At 49.0% G+C, this 15,331-nt stretch overlaps 3 protein-coding genes across 3 annotated transcripts; 2 read left to right on the top strand and 1 right to left on the bottom strand.

Moving 5' to 3' along the window:
* Positions 1–95: 95 nt before the first annotated feature.
* CCOS01_11086 (uncharacterized protein) lies at positions 96–9,517 on the bottom strand (the record flags this gene model as incomplete). Its single annotated transcript, XM_060459239.1, has 3 exons — positions 96–1,324; positions 1,378–9,177; positions 9,235–9,517. The coding sequence occupies 3 exons, from the start codon at positions 9,515–9,517 to the stop codon at positions 96–98; spliced, it is 9,312 nt and encodes a 3,103-aa protein (XP_060309971.1).
* A 1,736-nt stretch (positions 9,518–11,253) lies between these two features.
* On the top strand, positions 11,254–11,730 carry CCOS01_11085 (uncharacterized protein; the record flags this gene model as incomplete). The annotated part of the gene is made up of 1 exon (XM_060459238.1): positions 11,254–11,730. The coding sequence occupies one exon, from the start codon at positions 11,254–11,256 to the stop codon at positions 11,728–11,730; it is 477 nt and encodes a 158-aa protein (XP_060309970.1).
* A 1,505-nt stretch (positions 11,731–13,235) lies between these two features.
* On the top strand, positions 13,236–14,369 carry CCOS01_11084 (uncharacterized protein; the record flags this gene model as incomplete). Its single annotated transcript, XM_060459237.1, has 4 exons — positions 13,236–13,301; positions 13,359–13,964; positions 14,020–14,088; positions 14,145–14,369. The coding sequence occupies 4 exons, from the start codon at positions 13,236–13,238 to the stop codon at positions 14,367–14,369; spliced, it is 966 nt and encodes a 321-aa protein (XP_060309969.1).
* Positions 14,370–15,331: the final 962 nt, after the last annotated feature.

Raw genomic sequence — 15,331 nt, 5'->3', positions numbered from 1 at the left:
AAGCAACTTGGACCTTCTACCTTAGTGAAAGACCAAGGTTTCAAATTTTGTTGATGGGAAAGACTATCTAGCATCCCAAACAAGCACTTCTGCATCTAGGTGCCGTACTTGAAATCCAGAGCATCCAAAGTTCTCTGCTCCAATACTCGGCCCACATGAGTCTTGTCAATTGACTCACAGTTTCTCCGTATCTTCATCAACATGACTTTGATGAACTGCACGAGGTGCCCCCGATCGATTACTTGTGGTAGTTCAATTTCATAGTCGACCCTTGAGTCATCCGATTCCAACGTTAGAAAACGCCGTAGGTCCCGGTACTGATCCATTGACTTGACATAAAGTTGACCCGAAAACAGGTTCAGCTCAGTGACAAGTCGAAGGGGGAGGTTCTGAGGAAGTCTTTGGTGCGGGATGGTGAAGAGATTTAGATCATCTAAAGGACGGAATCCGAGGTTAGGTCGTGGGGCGTAAAGATGGAGCGAAACAAAGCTGGAGTTTTGTATGCCTGGCAGAAGTTCTTGAGCCTCAAAGGGGCTGATGATGATCGCAGTGTCAATATCACCAGCCCTCGTGAGAACCCACTGCACAGATCTCTGAAACAGATCCGAGACATAACCTGAACTCTTCCCCATTGGAATGATTGTTCGAGCAAAGTCTGTTGTTACCAAGAGTCCCTGCGGAAACTTATTCACATCGTATTGCTGAGCAGCGCTGGTTTTTGACAGAGATTGAAAGGCAAAGATGAATGCCTCCGAGTGGCAATCGAGCGTACCACTATCCACGAATGCGCGGAGGTCTGGGTGTACGTGATGTCTCGCAGGCGAGGCCGGAGGAGCCTTTTGCACTTCCCTCTCCTGCTCGACTTCTGGCGATAGCTCCCGCTCTTGTTCTTCCCGAAATGTTGCAGAAACTGCGTTGTGACGGCCAAACTGGAGCAGCCTTTCGGTAATTGCATCGCCAGTACCTTCATCGCACATTAAACCGGCTGGTAATTGATGACCTGGTCGATATCGAGTCTCGAGAGTCTGTGCTTCCTCTTCAAGGAATCCCTCTGCGTGGTCATCAGTCATGTTTGTGGATCCGTCTACCATGCAGTCGTCCCACAGTACTCGATGTTGCTGGTACCGACGACCTTGGTTTGCCCACAACCAAATGCCTCGCTCCATATCCATGAGCGTCTCATGTATGGACCACTCTAGAACATGAGTCACTTCGATTGAGGACTCGTCAATTTTCGACTGAGAGGCAATCTTATGCTTGATTTCGTCGGACACACAAAAAATAACTGACTGGCCTTTCCCAAGCTTTCTCATTCGCATGCAGGCTTGGAAGGACTATTAGTGATAATCCTAACTCATGCAAATCAATTGAACTTACCTTGAACCAATCTGTCTTTGGTCAAGTTTGCCCCCAAAGTTACTGCTGCCCGATATCCTGCCGGAAGTTTCAAATCGGTCCCTCTCGTATGAGCCTCGTCAAGGAAGACAAGACAGACGTCTGTCTGAGTGGCGAACGGTGAAGTCTGCAAGCTTTCGACACGGCCCTTACGATCCACAGCACAGATGTTATCGTGATCATCGCAAAAGATGACAGCTTGTGTTGTCTCGTTGTCTTCCGTCATCTTGAGCCACTTTTTCGCAACCCCAAGATTATCTAGTTCCAAGATTTGAGCGCCGACATCGAGAATCACTCGAGCGGGGGGCTTCAGTCCAACAACCATCTGCAGTAAGGTTTCGGCGTCTGACTTGAATGTGTTCTTGTCTGATGCTGGAATCATTGCCACGGAGTTCTCGTCCTGAAGTAGATACTCGAGTACTAGAGCATTTGTGTGCTTCTGATCCGGTAAGTCCAGCTGCTTGACGCTCAACGGCAAGAAGGCTCTCGAGTCGTTTGTCCCGCTGAAGCCAGTCGTCGCATTGACTTTCCTCTCTCCTATATCCCATCCTGAGGCAGATAGCCTGTGCGGAAATTCCTTCATTTCCTTGGGAAATACCAGATGATGAAGGAAATAGTCGATAACACCTTTAGAATGTCTTATACATGGGAATATCTGTTCAATGCACTGTGGACGATCTTCCAGATTAACGCCAGGTAATTGGTGGAACGAGAGTGGTAGTTGATCGCTGTCCTCAACCCAGAAGCGGTATTCCATGTCGGCCATGTCCGAACGAACGAGATGCTCGAAACTCAAAAAAAGATCGGAGTCAGTCAAGCCGCCATAGTAATAACTCAGCGATGTTAGAATGATGACGACATCTGGATGACTGAATTCGGAACGGGCGCTCGGATTGTCTTTCGCTCGATACGGCACTGCAAGTTGTGTAGGTGGCCGCCTACTATGATCGAGACCGAAATCGACCCTCCATCGCTTTTGACAGAAAACGAAGCTGAGAATCTGGCCGGCAATGAGCCCTCGTAGGAGTAGGATGCTGTTTTGCGTAGCTGGCAACCAGATATTTGACCTTTCCACCGCATCGACTTCAGACTGTGTGAGGCTCGTCTTAGAGATGTAGGTGTAAACTGCCTGTTGAATGGAGTCAGACTGAGTTCCCATCGGAAGCCCAGTTAATCCAGATTTGCTGAGATGACGAGCCATACGATTGAGCAAGGTATCCTTCGCGTCGTCGCGCAAGATCCGCGTTCGAGGAAAGCAGCCACTATTTCTCCCAGCAACCTCCAAGGAGCTATGGTACCTCTTGTGGATGTCAGGCAGCAACCTCCTCATGACTCCAAGGATCTGATGTATGCATACCCATCGCTCTGGGCTATGTTCAACAGGCCGCTGAGTGCCCATGGTGTACACCAGCTCGAACTTGACGCTGAAGTTTTCATCACTTTCGTCCACAATGTCGCGAGTAACTCTGTCGAGAAAGTCCTTGGAACTGACGAGCATTCGACTAACGCTCACACTGCCAGCAATGGCTGTCTCAATCGCCATAAGCTGGAACGAGAGAATATGTTCTGGTTGAACTAACAGAATCCCTCCAGAGTCCATGCACTCTTCAGAGATGTGTTGAATAGCCATCGCCTCTGAGAGTCCGACTTTGATGGCCCTAGAAAAGGGCATATGGAAAATGCGTCTTTGAAGTAGGCCTCCAAGCTTCGAGTCGAGCATCTCAAGCATCTGCTTTGACTGAGGCCTCGCCACAATAACCCGAACAAGTCGTGTTCCGTCCGCAAGAAAGGCTGCCACAATCGGCACAATGACCGACGACTTGCCTTCGCCCATGTTCAATTGCATGACAGCATTCTCATCGTCGGGCGGGCTTCTCATGCTTTCCGCGATCTCTTCCTGCACCTCCCTGACTATCAAACCGCTCTCAACCTCTAGCAGCAGAGTGTCTGGGTACTTCAAAGGGGACCAGTTCGTGTGGCCAGGATTGCGCAACTCATTCGCCAATGCAGCTGGGTCTTCTAAGCAACCCAGCATCCGCTTCGCTCGTTGAAACTGGGTGAGTGCGATGGCAAATTGCGTCAATGCCAGCTTCCAAAGAGTTGGTGTTGAGTCACGATGTAGATGATTTAGTCTGCGAAGAAGGGTGGATGTTGAGAGTCTCGGATACTGGTAGAAGTCAGGTAATAAGGTGGGTACTCTTGAATAACCTGTTTCTTCGCAGCTCAGAAGGTGGCGTACGATGAGTTCGTACGTCTCCTGAACAATCGCTTGCCAGCGATACAGGTAAGAAACCACCAGTTTCGCTATCTCTTCTGGCGATGTGCGGTAATGATCTTCCGACAACTGACGACGTTCTAAAGCCTCCATGCTTGAAGCCAGGGCCTCCACGTAATGTCTCTCGTACTGACCGAGCTTGCGGTGACGAACACGAAGCCGGGAAAGCAGCGCCGGTAATCTATACCCTCTCTTGGAACGCTTGCTAAATGAATCGTGATCCAAAGTCCAAACCTCCTCGCTCAGTGAAGGTGGCGGAGAATTCATGAACAAAGAGTTTTCGGTCAGAAACCGAGGCTGGTCATATGTGGGCCAGTCTGTTGTTGCCAGTCGAGGCACCGCCAATTCTAGTGGGCTGACTGCAGTCGGCAAGAAGCAAGCTACCTCTCGAAGGTATTTCTCAAATTGAAGATTGTCGTACCAGGTTTGGAAATGGGCCCTGATGCTTGCCATCGCACTACCCACGTCTATATATCGATTCCAACTGTTCGTCTTTTTGTAGCCGGCGGGCAGGTTCGGAACGCGACAAGACCACTGAGACTTTATCATGTTGAGAAAGGTTTCCAGAGCAATGTTTCTGTTGCTGAGGAATTCGCTCTCTCGCCTTTTCATGAATGAATGGTCGTCTTCGTAGGCCATTCGCTGCATACACATTTCGGGACAGGAATCGAAGGGCTTGAAATTTTTCATGACCTCATGCCTCACTGTTGAATCCATGAAGTTCTTGCCATTCGAGAGATCAAAGCCATCTGCCACAGGTGCATAGAGTGCGTGGATAGTGCTGCTTGTCTTGAATGAAGCCAAGGTTTGGATAACCGCGAAGTCTGCATTCTCTGCAAAGGCTATCGTTGCCAGCCAGATCATCAGCTTATACTTGTTGATGCTCTTCAACTTGGACTGTAGCGTAATCCAATTTTCCGCGATGAATTGATAGGAATTCGACAGTAATTCGGCATTGTATGTGATGTCGTCCACCGACAAAGGTGAATGTGGGCCCAGTATAGTAATTCCTTTGGAAAGGAAGTTCCATAGATAGGTTTCCATGGACCTTGGCACTGGCATTGACAGGATCGGCTGATCGGAAAAGACGAGTTTGGACGCCGAATATGCTCGAAATCCTCGAGGGGAGCAGGACCGATCCCGTGGTTCGTAGACAACGTCTTGATCAATAGTATAACACTCAGCGCCAAACCCCGATACCCGAAACATTGCCGTTCGGATATTGTCCCGTGCTAGAAGTCGGGAACTCATGGGTTTCAACTCGGGTGACCCGACATCCTGTAGTGGATAAAGGAACTTTGATTGGTTGTTTTGCGTGAAGATGGCCTCGACATATTCCCGGTATAGACCGTGTTGGGATAAGGAGCCAAGTTGCGAGTTCCAGTCAACTTGTTGCATGACACTTTCGTTGACTGGATAGTAACGCCGGCATGGAGTCAGACGAGAAATCTCAGTCAAAAGTCTGGCGTTCTCAGGTGTCAGCACATCAAAAGAGCTGACTGATGCAGAGCTGAGAATCGACAAAGCCTCTTCGGTACCCGTTCTGTGCGTAAGAGAATCCGGAATGACAAAAGATGTCAAGGAGTGTAGGTAACAGAGAAACAGCTTGCTCTGTCGACTGCCATTGCTCACGAGCCTATTCAGTGTATCGTCCACGTCGTAGGCATGAACCCTTGATGCAAAACCCTTGCTAACAGTGACTTCGACATGGCCATCCTTTTTCAAGAACGAAAGATTTCCTTCGAGCACTATGATCTTGCGCCCGACAGGGAAAGCGGGATGTGGGAGTTGGTCGACCTTGAGAACCAACTTGTCTTTCAGACCGATCAGAGTTCCGACTGCCTGATTTGGGTCCACCGACATGCCACGATATTGTCTCGACATTATGGAGGCCTCCCCTTCCTTGAGGCTGAACTCTAGCATAGCGCGAGGTAGCTCTATAGAAACCATCGAACTCTCTGTGTGATAGTTGATGTGGATCGAAAAGGGGTCTTCTAACGGCTTGAGAATCTTCGAGATAAGCCTTGCAGAGCGACTGTTGACGTTGACCAGACACGATTCATTACGCCTAAGCACCCAGGTCCCGGTGAATCTGTCTTTCAGAAGCTTCCAATTGGACGTTGAATGAGTCCATGGCTTTTTGAGGCCGCAAAACTCGATGTAACCATCCTCGTAATTGTACCAATGAACAAAGTCGCTGGCAAATTTGGTAGGGAACAGCCCTTCAAAACAACTCTTTGGGACAAGATCGAATTCCCATTGACCCTGCATTGCCTGTACCAAGAGATTACCCTCGTTGTCAAGGCCTAGGTTGACAGCATGGCCAGCGTAGTGTCGTTTCGAGGAAAACGTCATCCCAGGTTTTGCCGTGGGCAGAATCTCAAGGGAAAGCCGCCCAAAAAGATTCTGATATGTCAGGTGGCTGAGATAGTTCTGAGGCAAATGGTCGAGAGGAAGGCCATTGACGAGGAGCTCGCCAGTCACGAGGTTAAACTGTACAGCGAGATGACTGGTTGTAGACGCAGTAACACTGGTCAACCACGAGCTATGCGTCTCAGAGAGTGCCTTCCACTGGTAGCTAGGCTCGTAGCTAGACCAATTGGCACTGATGGCATCATCAAGTCCAGCACTACTGCCTGACAAGATTTGCTTCGCTAGATAGCTGTGGTGAATGTAGGAGGCTCGTTGCCATCGACTATGAAGATGGCGGACAAACGCATCCACAGATCCAAGTAGTATTTGGCCTTCTTGGATAGCGATGCAGCACTGGAAGAAAGTCGAGACGGCGAAGGGTTCGAAGAAAATGTCGTGCTGAAATTGGTCATCCACGTTAAAGGTATCTGCACAAATCAACACAACTTCGAGTGCCCGGCGTTGGAAATCCAGTTTGTCATCGTCGTCGTCAGAATCCTGAGCCTTTCCCCTCAGGCTCTGGCTCCAACAAAACGTTATACGCCTTGCTTGAGAGAGTATTTTGAAGCATCTTTTCTGAACACTCACCGATGAAGCAAGGCTCAGAATACGTCGAGTGATGGCTGTGAAGGTGGCAAAGGCAGATGAGGACTGCCAATTCTCCTCATAACGAGTGATAGCCTCGGCCAATCCGTCAAGTAGCGTATTCGCAAATCTTTCGTCTTGACAAATTGCATGCGCTCTTCTGTACTCCGAATCACCACCCGGTCCTGCTTGAGAGATGCATTGAAGAATGACCAGGGCAGTCTCCCGCTTCTTCAAATCAACCGAAGGAGCGAACAGTTGCAACAGAATGTTTTCCCATTGCAAATTGTATCCCAAAGGAATTGAAGCTAGGGCCTTGTACTCCTCGAGTGACATGTCATGAGGACACTCGTGAAGTGTGGCGATGACGGTGTTGGGCGTTGGGCCACTTGGGCATGTTGACGGCCGGAAAAGAAACTTTTGTAACGTCGTCGACGCCGCGGGTAATTGGTAAGTGCATTCCTTGGGGATGATATCAGATCCTCCAAATGATTCCATGAAGCAATGCCTGCGATGATCGTAGTAGGCGTAATGTAGTCCATTGCTCAGACAGACCTGACGTTCGGTGGCAGTTGCTACATGCACCGTCTTCCGGTGGGTTGCCATGTGCGGCTTGGCCTCTGAAAGCAAGCTGATGAAGTGTGGCGTGGATTGTCCTCGAAAGAACTGGCAGAGACCATTGTAGTCTTTCAAGGAGTAAGAAGACTCTCGTATCTGACTACCCATTCGCGGCGTAACTTTCAGAACCTCAAACAGGAAGAACACGGTAGCCTCCCGCCATTCTCCGAATGATTCTGGTACTAAAAGCTCGAATACGACTGATTGTGCATCGAGCTCTCGTGATGGCAGCGGCCATTCATGAATATCGATTTGCAAGCTGTTGGCCTGATTGTGGTACGAACAGCGGGCGCAGCCACCGCTGTGGCTTCTGTAGTACCTCCCCGTTTTCCGGTTGTACCCATCATGATACTCACAATTGCTGGTACGATATTTGACCATGAGATCTGTGTACTTCTTTTTCTTTCTGTTTAGTTCTTCCACTTTCTTTTCCCTGTCTCGTTGCGCTCTTGCCTCGATCTCCTGTTTCAGGCGCTGGTGTTCCCTAGACTGCTGAAAATGACGAACAGGGAAACAATGTGGAGAGCCGCAGGTGTTGTAGATGCTAGGAGCGGATCCTGCAGTCTTGCAACTGCGGTTTCGATCGAGTAGATACTTTTCTGCGTTGTGAAGTCTCTTTATCTGGCTTTTGAGCGGAAGAAGCAAATTCTGTAGAACGCCGTTCGGAATTTCGGGGTTGTAGTCTCTCAGCATCGGGAACAGATGTACAGCAGCTTTGTCGCAAGCAACCCATAGTTCGAGAATTGTCAGCAGCATGACGGAAAGTGACTCGGGGTTTCCAGCGTAAAGGCCGCTGGCGGTAGCGTGATACCCCTCAATGACGTTTCGTATCTTGGTACATGATCCATTGTAGCCTTGGCTGGACTCGCCTATCAGCCAAGCCTGTAGATGACATTCAACCCATGTTTCAAACACAACTAGATGCAAATGCAAATGTTCCCTGTCTGGTTGTAGCACGGCCGAAGGGAAGATTTCCGGGTCATACTTGATCAAAGTCCACGACGGAATAAACTCGAAACCTTCCGAGTGACATCTCCGACTGTCGATAGAAGCTAGGAAACTGTCAAGAGCTGGCAGATGCAGCTGTGAGTCTTCATCGAAGTTCAAGGTTTTGAGTTCGGCCAGTTCTCTGCCGAAACCAGGCGAGGTCCGTTGTTGAATGCGATTCCAACGATCGGCGAGAACTTGGTTAGCTCGCAACATTGTTCGATGTACGAGGTCAACGATAGAGTGGATCCGGCCATTTGAGATTTTGCCCATGCGTCTGGATATTTTCGAGACCATGACGAGTATAAGATCTGATGGGAGTTCCATGTCCGTGTCGATGCTGTGACCAAGCACTTTGGCCATGAAAAAGGCCATAAATGTCTTGTAAAGACTGCAACTTGTATCGTCGATATTGCGATCAAATGCTAGCTGCAGACTGACTCTAATCAGCAGCCAAGTAGGGGAACGACGCCACGGAAGAAGAGCATCGCTCCAGTTGACTTCTTCCCGGGTATTCTTCCAGATTCTTGTGCCGTCAAGAGGTTTCCCTATAGCTTGGAAAGTCGAGATGAAGAGCTCGGTGACCATTTTCGGACTTGTGGTATCGCGGTGCTCTTGATGGAGCTGCCCAGCTTTCTTGGCTAATGGTTGGGTTCCTGGGGCAGGCTGTGAGCTCATTGTCGACAAAGCGTCAGCAAGTGTCTCTTGACAGCCAGGCTGGCTGAACTCCTCTAGATGTATGGAGATTCCGGTCCCGGGGAAAGTCCGCCGAAGACGACCCAAGGTTGACATGACTGCCTGATTGATTGGAGACAGCTCGAACGCCTCCACGTGTATTGCGTCGTGAGCCTTGGTGATGAGTACACCTGCATTCTGAGCCCGGACGTTGAGCGAAATGATTTCTCCTTCGATAATGTTAGCTTTATGAGCTTATCGCAAGCAGGTACTACTAAAGGTCATACCATCTGCCAGATTCTGCAAACTTTCGAATAGGCCGTCCTGCTCAATTGCAAGCGTCTTCCCCAAAGGTTTATGAATACGTATCATGGCATCCATCAGACCAATGGCAATCCTTACGGAGGCCTTTTGACTATTGGAAACATGTTCGATAAACTCGGTGGCCGAATCTTTGACCACTCGAAGCAAGGCACTCTCGTTCTCCGGGCTGAAGTCATCGGCGTGAGGCAACTTGGGCGGCAGGAAAACATGCTGAATGATGAAATGAAGATCAGTTTGATTAGCCATTTTACGTTGGTCGAAGAGGAATGAGTAATTGGCAAGAACGTTTTGACGAAGTCGTACAGTATGAAGTTGAGAGATGATAGTTGTGGGGAGCTTTAAAAAGCTCAAGTAAGTGATGTCCAGGGACGTCAAATATAAGAATTCCCTCGGAACCCATTCAAATCAACCATTCTCAGAAGTTCATCAGCCACCTCCGACATGACAGGGGTTCCTGGCATTGTCGTCAAATAGCCCTCTGCCTGGAAATTCTCTCTCAGGAGATGTACATCATAAGACGAGGCAGAGCTTGTGAAATAAGCTCGTAGCTAGGCCAAATATGTTTTGGCGTGCTGAGATAAGTAGGTCTCAGTCTTTCACAGACTGTAATGTAATATTAGGCGAAGAACGATTCCCGGCAGGCTCGAATGGCGGTCTTGAGCAAACCCACCCTATCCAATCTGATAAGGTTGTTTGAAACATGCAGAACTCAACGCGGGAGGCCGTCTTGTGCAACCGTCAATCAGGTAACGTATGCGGGGTCAATTGGTCGCACAGCAAAGTTAGTCCAAAACTAGTGCTCCTCATCCACATGCCCAGCAGAGCCATCTAGGTATCTGCCGAAAGATGCGAAGTCCGAGACACGCCGAATATCATTGTAGGCCTCAACTATGTTACTCGGAAATACGCGGGATGTCTGCATCTCGCGTCATCATTTTCTTGAAGCCGGCGACATTGACCGTGGAACTACAGCTTCAGTCGGCCTCCTACTTCTCCTGAAACACAATTTTTCTTTTCTCAAGATAAGGTACCCAACGCGTACATCTTGATGTTGGATCGTAGATCGTTCTCGCAGGCACCATCGAGCCTTGGTCCATGGCTCTGCGCGTCTAGCGGGGGATCCAGGGAGAGCCCGGTCGTCACACTTGCTTTCTCTCAGCATCCTGAGTGGATATCATCAGGTCACCTGACCTCAGTGGTATCGAATAACTTCGTGACAAAAATGGGATCAGAGCGTCTGGTGGTGGTTGATACGGCAGCGAAGATAACGGTGGAGTCACGAATGAAATGAGAGACTAGGGATAAGGCGAGGGCGAGCAGGTGATATTGCTGAAGTTGCAAATTTCAGAAAGAAAGAGGATAGGAGTTCGAGACTCGTGTTAATGCTGGCGGGTTCGACTGGCATGTTGTCCATGCCAAACGCCTTATAGCTTTTTTCACGATGGTCGCAATTGTCTGCTATCTTGTTCACAAGGCCTATTATTAACCTCTTTCGGTTTCGTACAACAGTTCGCTTATCGCACGATTGGTGTCGGTGTTGAGCTTGACTTCCTAAGGAAAGCAACTTGAATGCGCCTTCATTTTTCTTCATCTCACAAATTCCCTTTCGCCTTCTGCTGCCTTTCACCTTCCGTGTTCTCTTACCTTTCCTCCCCCCTTCCCTCACCTTCCCTCACCTTCTCTCACCTTCCCTAGTTTGCTCTCACCTCCCTTCTCATCTTTCCTCGCTTTATCCACGCCTGACCCTCAAGTCTTTTTCTTTCCATTCCATCAAAACTTCCAACTCCCACTACACCCAACTCGCCGTCGGTGTAATTCTCGCGGCTTTTGCATCGTTCGAAATCTTTCAGCAGTAGTAGCTTGTCACCAGCCAGTCGATACTCGACACGACAATTCAACGCCCCCTTAACCATTTTAAGCACCTTATCCTCTTATCTTTGAGTCACGACGCTTTCCGCGGAACCCCACACGACAATCCCACAATGTCGCCAGATACTCCCTCATCCTCCACCCCACGTACAACTTCCGAGAACGCCATTCATCCACTATATCCGATCATCTCCCTGTCCGATGAACGATCCAAGGTCGGGTGGTCATTGCAATGCTATGATGATCTGACAGCGACGGAGAGAAGTATACCCGACATCTGGATGGAAAGACACCACGAGTGTTCTCGTTTGTGGAGGCTTAATACGGCGGAAGAGAAAGAGGCTGCAAGAGCCAAGATTTGGGAGTTGGCGTTCACAAACTGGGACACCAATACACGAGTTCCTCAACCCGCTCTTGCTGTTGCTAGGAAGACCAAGGATAGCATAGTCAAGATTGGAGTCTTGACAGAAGATGCCAAGCCTTCCGAGAAGCTTCATGTGGACGATACCAGTATTGCCGCGTCTGATCCACCTCCTCGTCGGCCGCACTATCGTGGAGGTGACGTCTTTCTGAAGGTCGAAGTTGATTAGGAGCTCGAGTCTCTGAGATTCAAGGCTTGCGACGCAAGAGGTTCAGACTTCTCCTTCGGCACCAAATATGAGCAGACGCTTGGCTATCCGATATTCACTGCCAAGGAAGATTGCATTGCTAGCTGGGACCGTGACGAGCTCCGCCGGTTGGGTCGGGCCAATACTCAACTCATGATCTACTGGACAAGGAACGCGCTGCTCTTCTCCCTCAAAAACGGATTGGGAAACCGTGGGAACACATACCAAACAACACTGACGATCGACGAGACGCCACCCAAGCTCGAGAAGTTGACTCGCGTAAAGCTTGTCAGCGATGTTTGGGCAAAAACCATCGACGCTTGGCTTCTATCGCCACTGTCTGGGACACTGTGAACACTTGGACTCCGTAGGTTTACAATAATGACCTCCTGTCTACCTAGTCTGAACCAATGACTGACGTTGCCACAGATTCCTACCCTCTTGATCACCGGTGCCGCCTGTGCGCAGCAAGGATGAAGACCGTTGATCCCTTTAGGCATTGCTGTTGCAAATGAAAGATCATTCGCCTTTTGCTGTTGTCACACCAAGAGAATGCCGGTTCTCTTCCAATAAGTTGACATTAGGGTTGTAAATTACAGTTGTGGCGGAGGCTCGGTAGGGTCCGAAGCCTTCTCTTGTGACAGAACCGATCCTCATGTCGCTTTTCGTATGAATCCAATCCGTAATGACAATATCTCCCATCAACATAAAGACGCTGTTGATATCGAAGCTTAGTTCATTATGGTGGCATCATCTACCCACTCTTGGCCTCGCCGCCTTGACCGTGATTAGGCCTATAAATGACACTCGCTGAGGCCTCCTTTTTCAAGATAGCCTCCTTAATTAGGAAGAAATCCCGCGGTTGATCTATCGCAATCACTTTGACAAACCACTAGCTGAGAAATTCGCGGAACATTCTGCACGCCGGTGTCGTGAGGAGCATTATCAATATCGAATCCTTCCGCATCCTTCGGGGACCTCCCATGTGGGGCGCCGGGCCGGATCCGGTGGTCTCGGATTTACAGGGCCATTTCTTTTGTCATAATCCCGAACCGGGTCGGCTTTGGCCTGCACCCGATTTTGAAACTTCGCTGGATTCTGCTCCCTGTCGGACCAAGCCAAGACGTTGGCCCGATAGCCCGCCCAGAATATTTTCTGTGGCTTCAGGCACCGCTGATTATTGCGCGGGCATGATGTTCCTGAAGGCGGGGGCTGTGTTTTCGTAGACACCAACATAGCTTACGAAAAAGCACTAATCAGAAAAACCACGACACGTGTGCCGTGCTGTGTAGAGATTGGGGGAACCTGATGATTATATAGATTCTATCTTCCGGAGTTCGTGAGGTAGGTTTGATATATTCTAACATTAGAGAACTGGGAATTTTGAGTACTTCGGGGTTTTATTTCTACCTCCCGCATTGTTTGAGTCACCACGTCTGATCCAGGCCCTATCACCACATCCGCAATTCATGATGTTAAATCGCAACATGAACCAGCTTTTCCCACCTAAACCCACTTTCACAGAACAGAATCTCCCAAACCAAGCAGGCAGAGTGCGTGTTGCTTTACCAACTACACTCACATTCAGTAACGAAATTAACAAGACACAGGTATTCATCATCACTGGCGGAGCATCTGGCATTGGACTGGAACTCTGCAAGATTCTTTATGCAGCCAACGCGACGATATACATCGCGACCCGCTCAAGTGAGAAGATAGCCGAAGCAATCAAGACCATCAAAGCCCTTCATCCATTGAGCAATGGGAAGCTGGAGCCGCTCGTTCTCGATCTCGCAGATCTGACAACAGTCAAACCAGCCGTCGAATCCTTCCTGGCAAAAGAGTCGAGGTTAGATGTCCTGATACACAACGCCGGCGTCATGATGCCGCCTCAGGGTAGCACAAGCGCTCAAGGTCATGAGCTCCAGATTGGCACCAACGCCCTCGGCCCGTATCTTCTCACGCGATGTCTGGAGGAGAGATTACGGGCTACGGCTCGACTAGAAGGAATTCCAAAAGGGAGCGTAAGAGTGGTCTGGGTCGCGAGTATGATTTCGCTTGGGGCACCTAAGGGTGGTCTGATCTGGGATGACAGCAAGGGCTCGCCGAAGCTCTCTGGGGATTCTATGAGCGATTACATGCAAGGGAAAGTCGGCTGCGTCTTTCTTGCCGATGAGTTTGCGAAGCGAGTGAAGGATGATGGCATCGTCTCTGTGGTAAGCCCGGTTTCCCCGCTTCGTCACATACAACGGATGCTGACTTGAGGGACAGAGTGTGAACCCCGGACTAGTCAAAACAGAGTTGCAGAGGCACGCTCCAGCAGCAATGAGCGTCATCATGGTATGTCCAGAGTCCTTGGCATGGTGGTTCCCGCCATAAAGCTAATCGAGTCTCAGGGTGTCGTGTTCAAAGGACCCAGACATGGCGCATATAGTGAGCTATTCGCGGCTTGTTCCCCAGACGTTTCGGTGGAGAAGTCTGGTTCGTACATTATTCCGTGGGGAAGATTTGGATGCATCCCGGAAGACATTGCTGAGGGAATGAAGCCGCCATCAAGCGGGGAGAAGTCTCTAGGAACCAAGTTCTGGAACTGGTGTGAGAGGGAGACCTTGTGTTATTAATGAACAAAGCAACCTAGTAGTCTAAATTTACACCAGGAATCGGGATTCAACTTCTTCATTCTTCGTTAGGGATTATAAAGGGCCTAAGAAACAAATGACCAGCTTCGAGATACAGATGTATACAGCGCAGAGCGTACGCAGCGAATAAAGGGCATATATCAGCATTTCATCTTTTGTACCTTACAGCAGTCAGCATCTATTAGCATCCACCCTATGATCAATGCCTACCTAACCGACAGAAGCAGGAAAGTGGGCCTTTTACAATGACAATGTGACATAAGGTAAGAAAACAAAGGCAAGCAGGCCAGACGTGGCATGGTATAATTATGCAGAAGGGGTAGGAGGTACACGGGTTTAAGACCCATGCGCTTTCTACATTTAGTCTCTAAAATAGGATACGCAGAGTAAAACATCCATTAACGAGCTCATATTTTACTCTATATATTCTATCAACGACCTCGTGGCTAAGGAAAAGTCCTCTTAACGCGACGTAATTTCCTTTTTCTTTCTTTTCTCTTTTTCTTCTCTCTTCCTCCATCTATAAGCCGAGATTCGCAATACTTTAACTATATTTAAACATCCCTATAGAGAAGGACTTAGATAAGTCTTATCGTATATAATTCCAATATTTCGCAAATAACCCCCGTCCATAAGCTCTATATTTCTTAATTACAGTATATACTTTAATCGTACGAAAAGAAATGCTAACCGCCGTAAATACCCGTTCGTTTACCCAATTCCAGACCAACGATACCGCCTCCTCCTACCCCCGCCGTTCTAGATTCCGTAGCTACATTACCCGTATTATAGAAGAGAAGCGTATACTTCGCTCCGCTCGACAAGATAATTCGGTAAGCATAGTTGATTGTTACATCTAGTAGGGCTAGATACGGTTCCCTGCCTACTTTCTCGAAGTACGACGATCTGAGTACCGCCCAGAAAGCGATCCCTGAACCATATAT

The sequence above is a fragment of the Colletotrichum costaricense genome (genome assembly GCF_030867565.1).
Source record: "Colletotrichum costaricense strain IMI 309622 chromosome Unknown Scaffold_12.1, whole genome shotgun sequence".
In the NCBI taxonomy this organism is placed as follows: domain Eukaryota; kingdom Fungi; phylum Ascomycota; class Sordariomycetes; order Glomerellales; family Glomerellaceae; genus Colletotrichum; species Colletotrichum costaricense.
The sequence above is the reverse complement of the archived record's forward strand: the minus strand, read 5'-3'. Positions and strand labels throughout refer to the sequence as shown.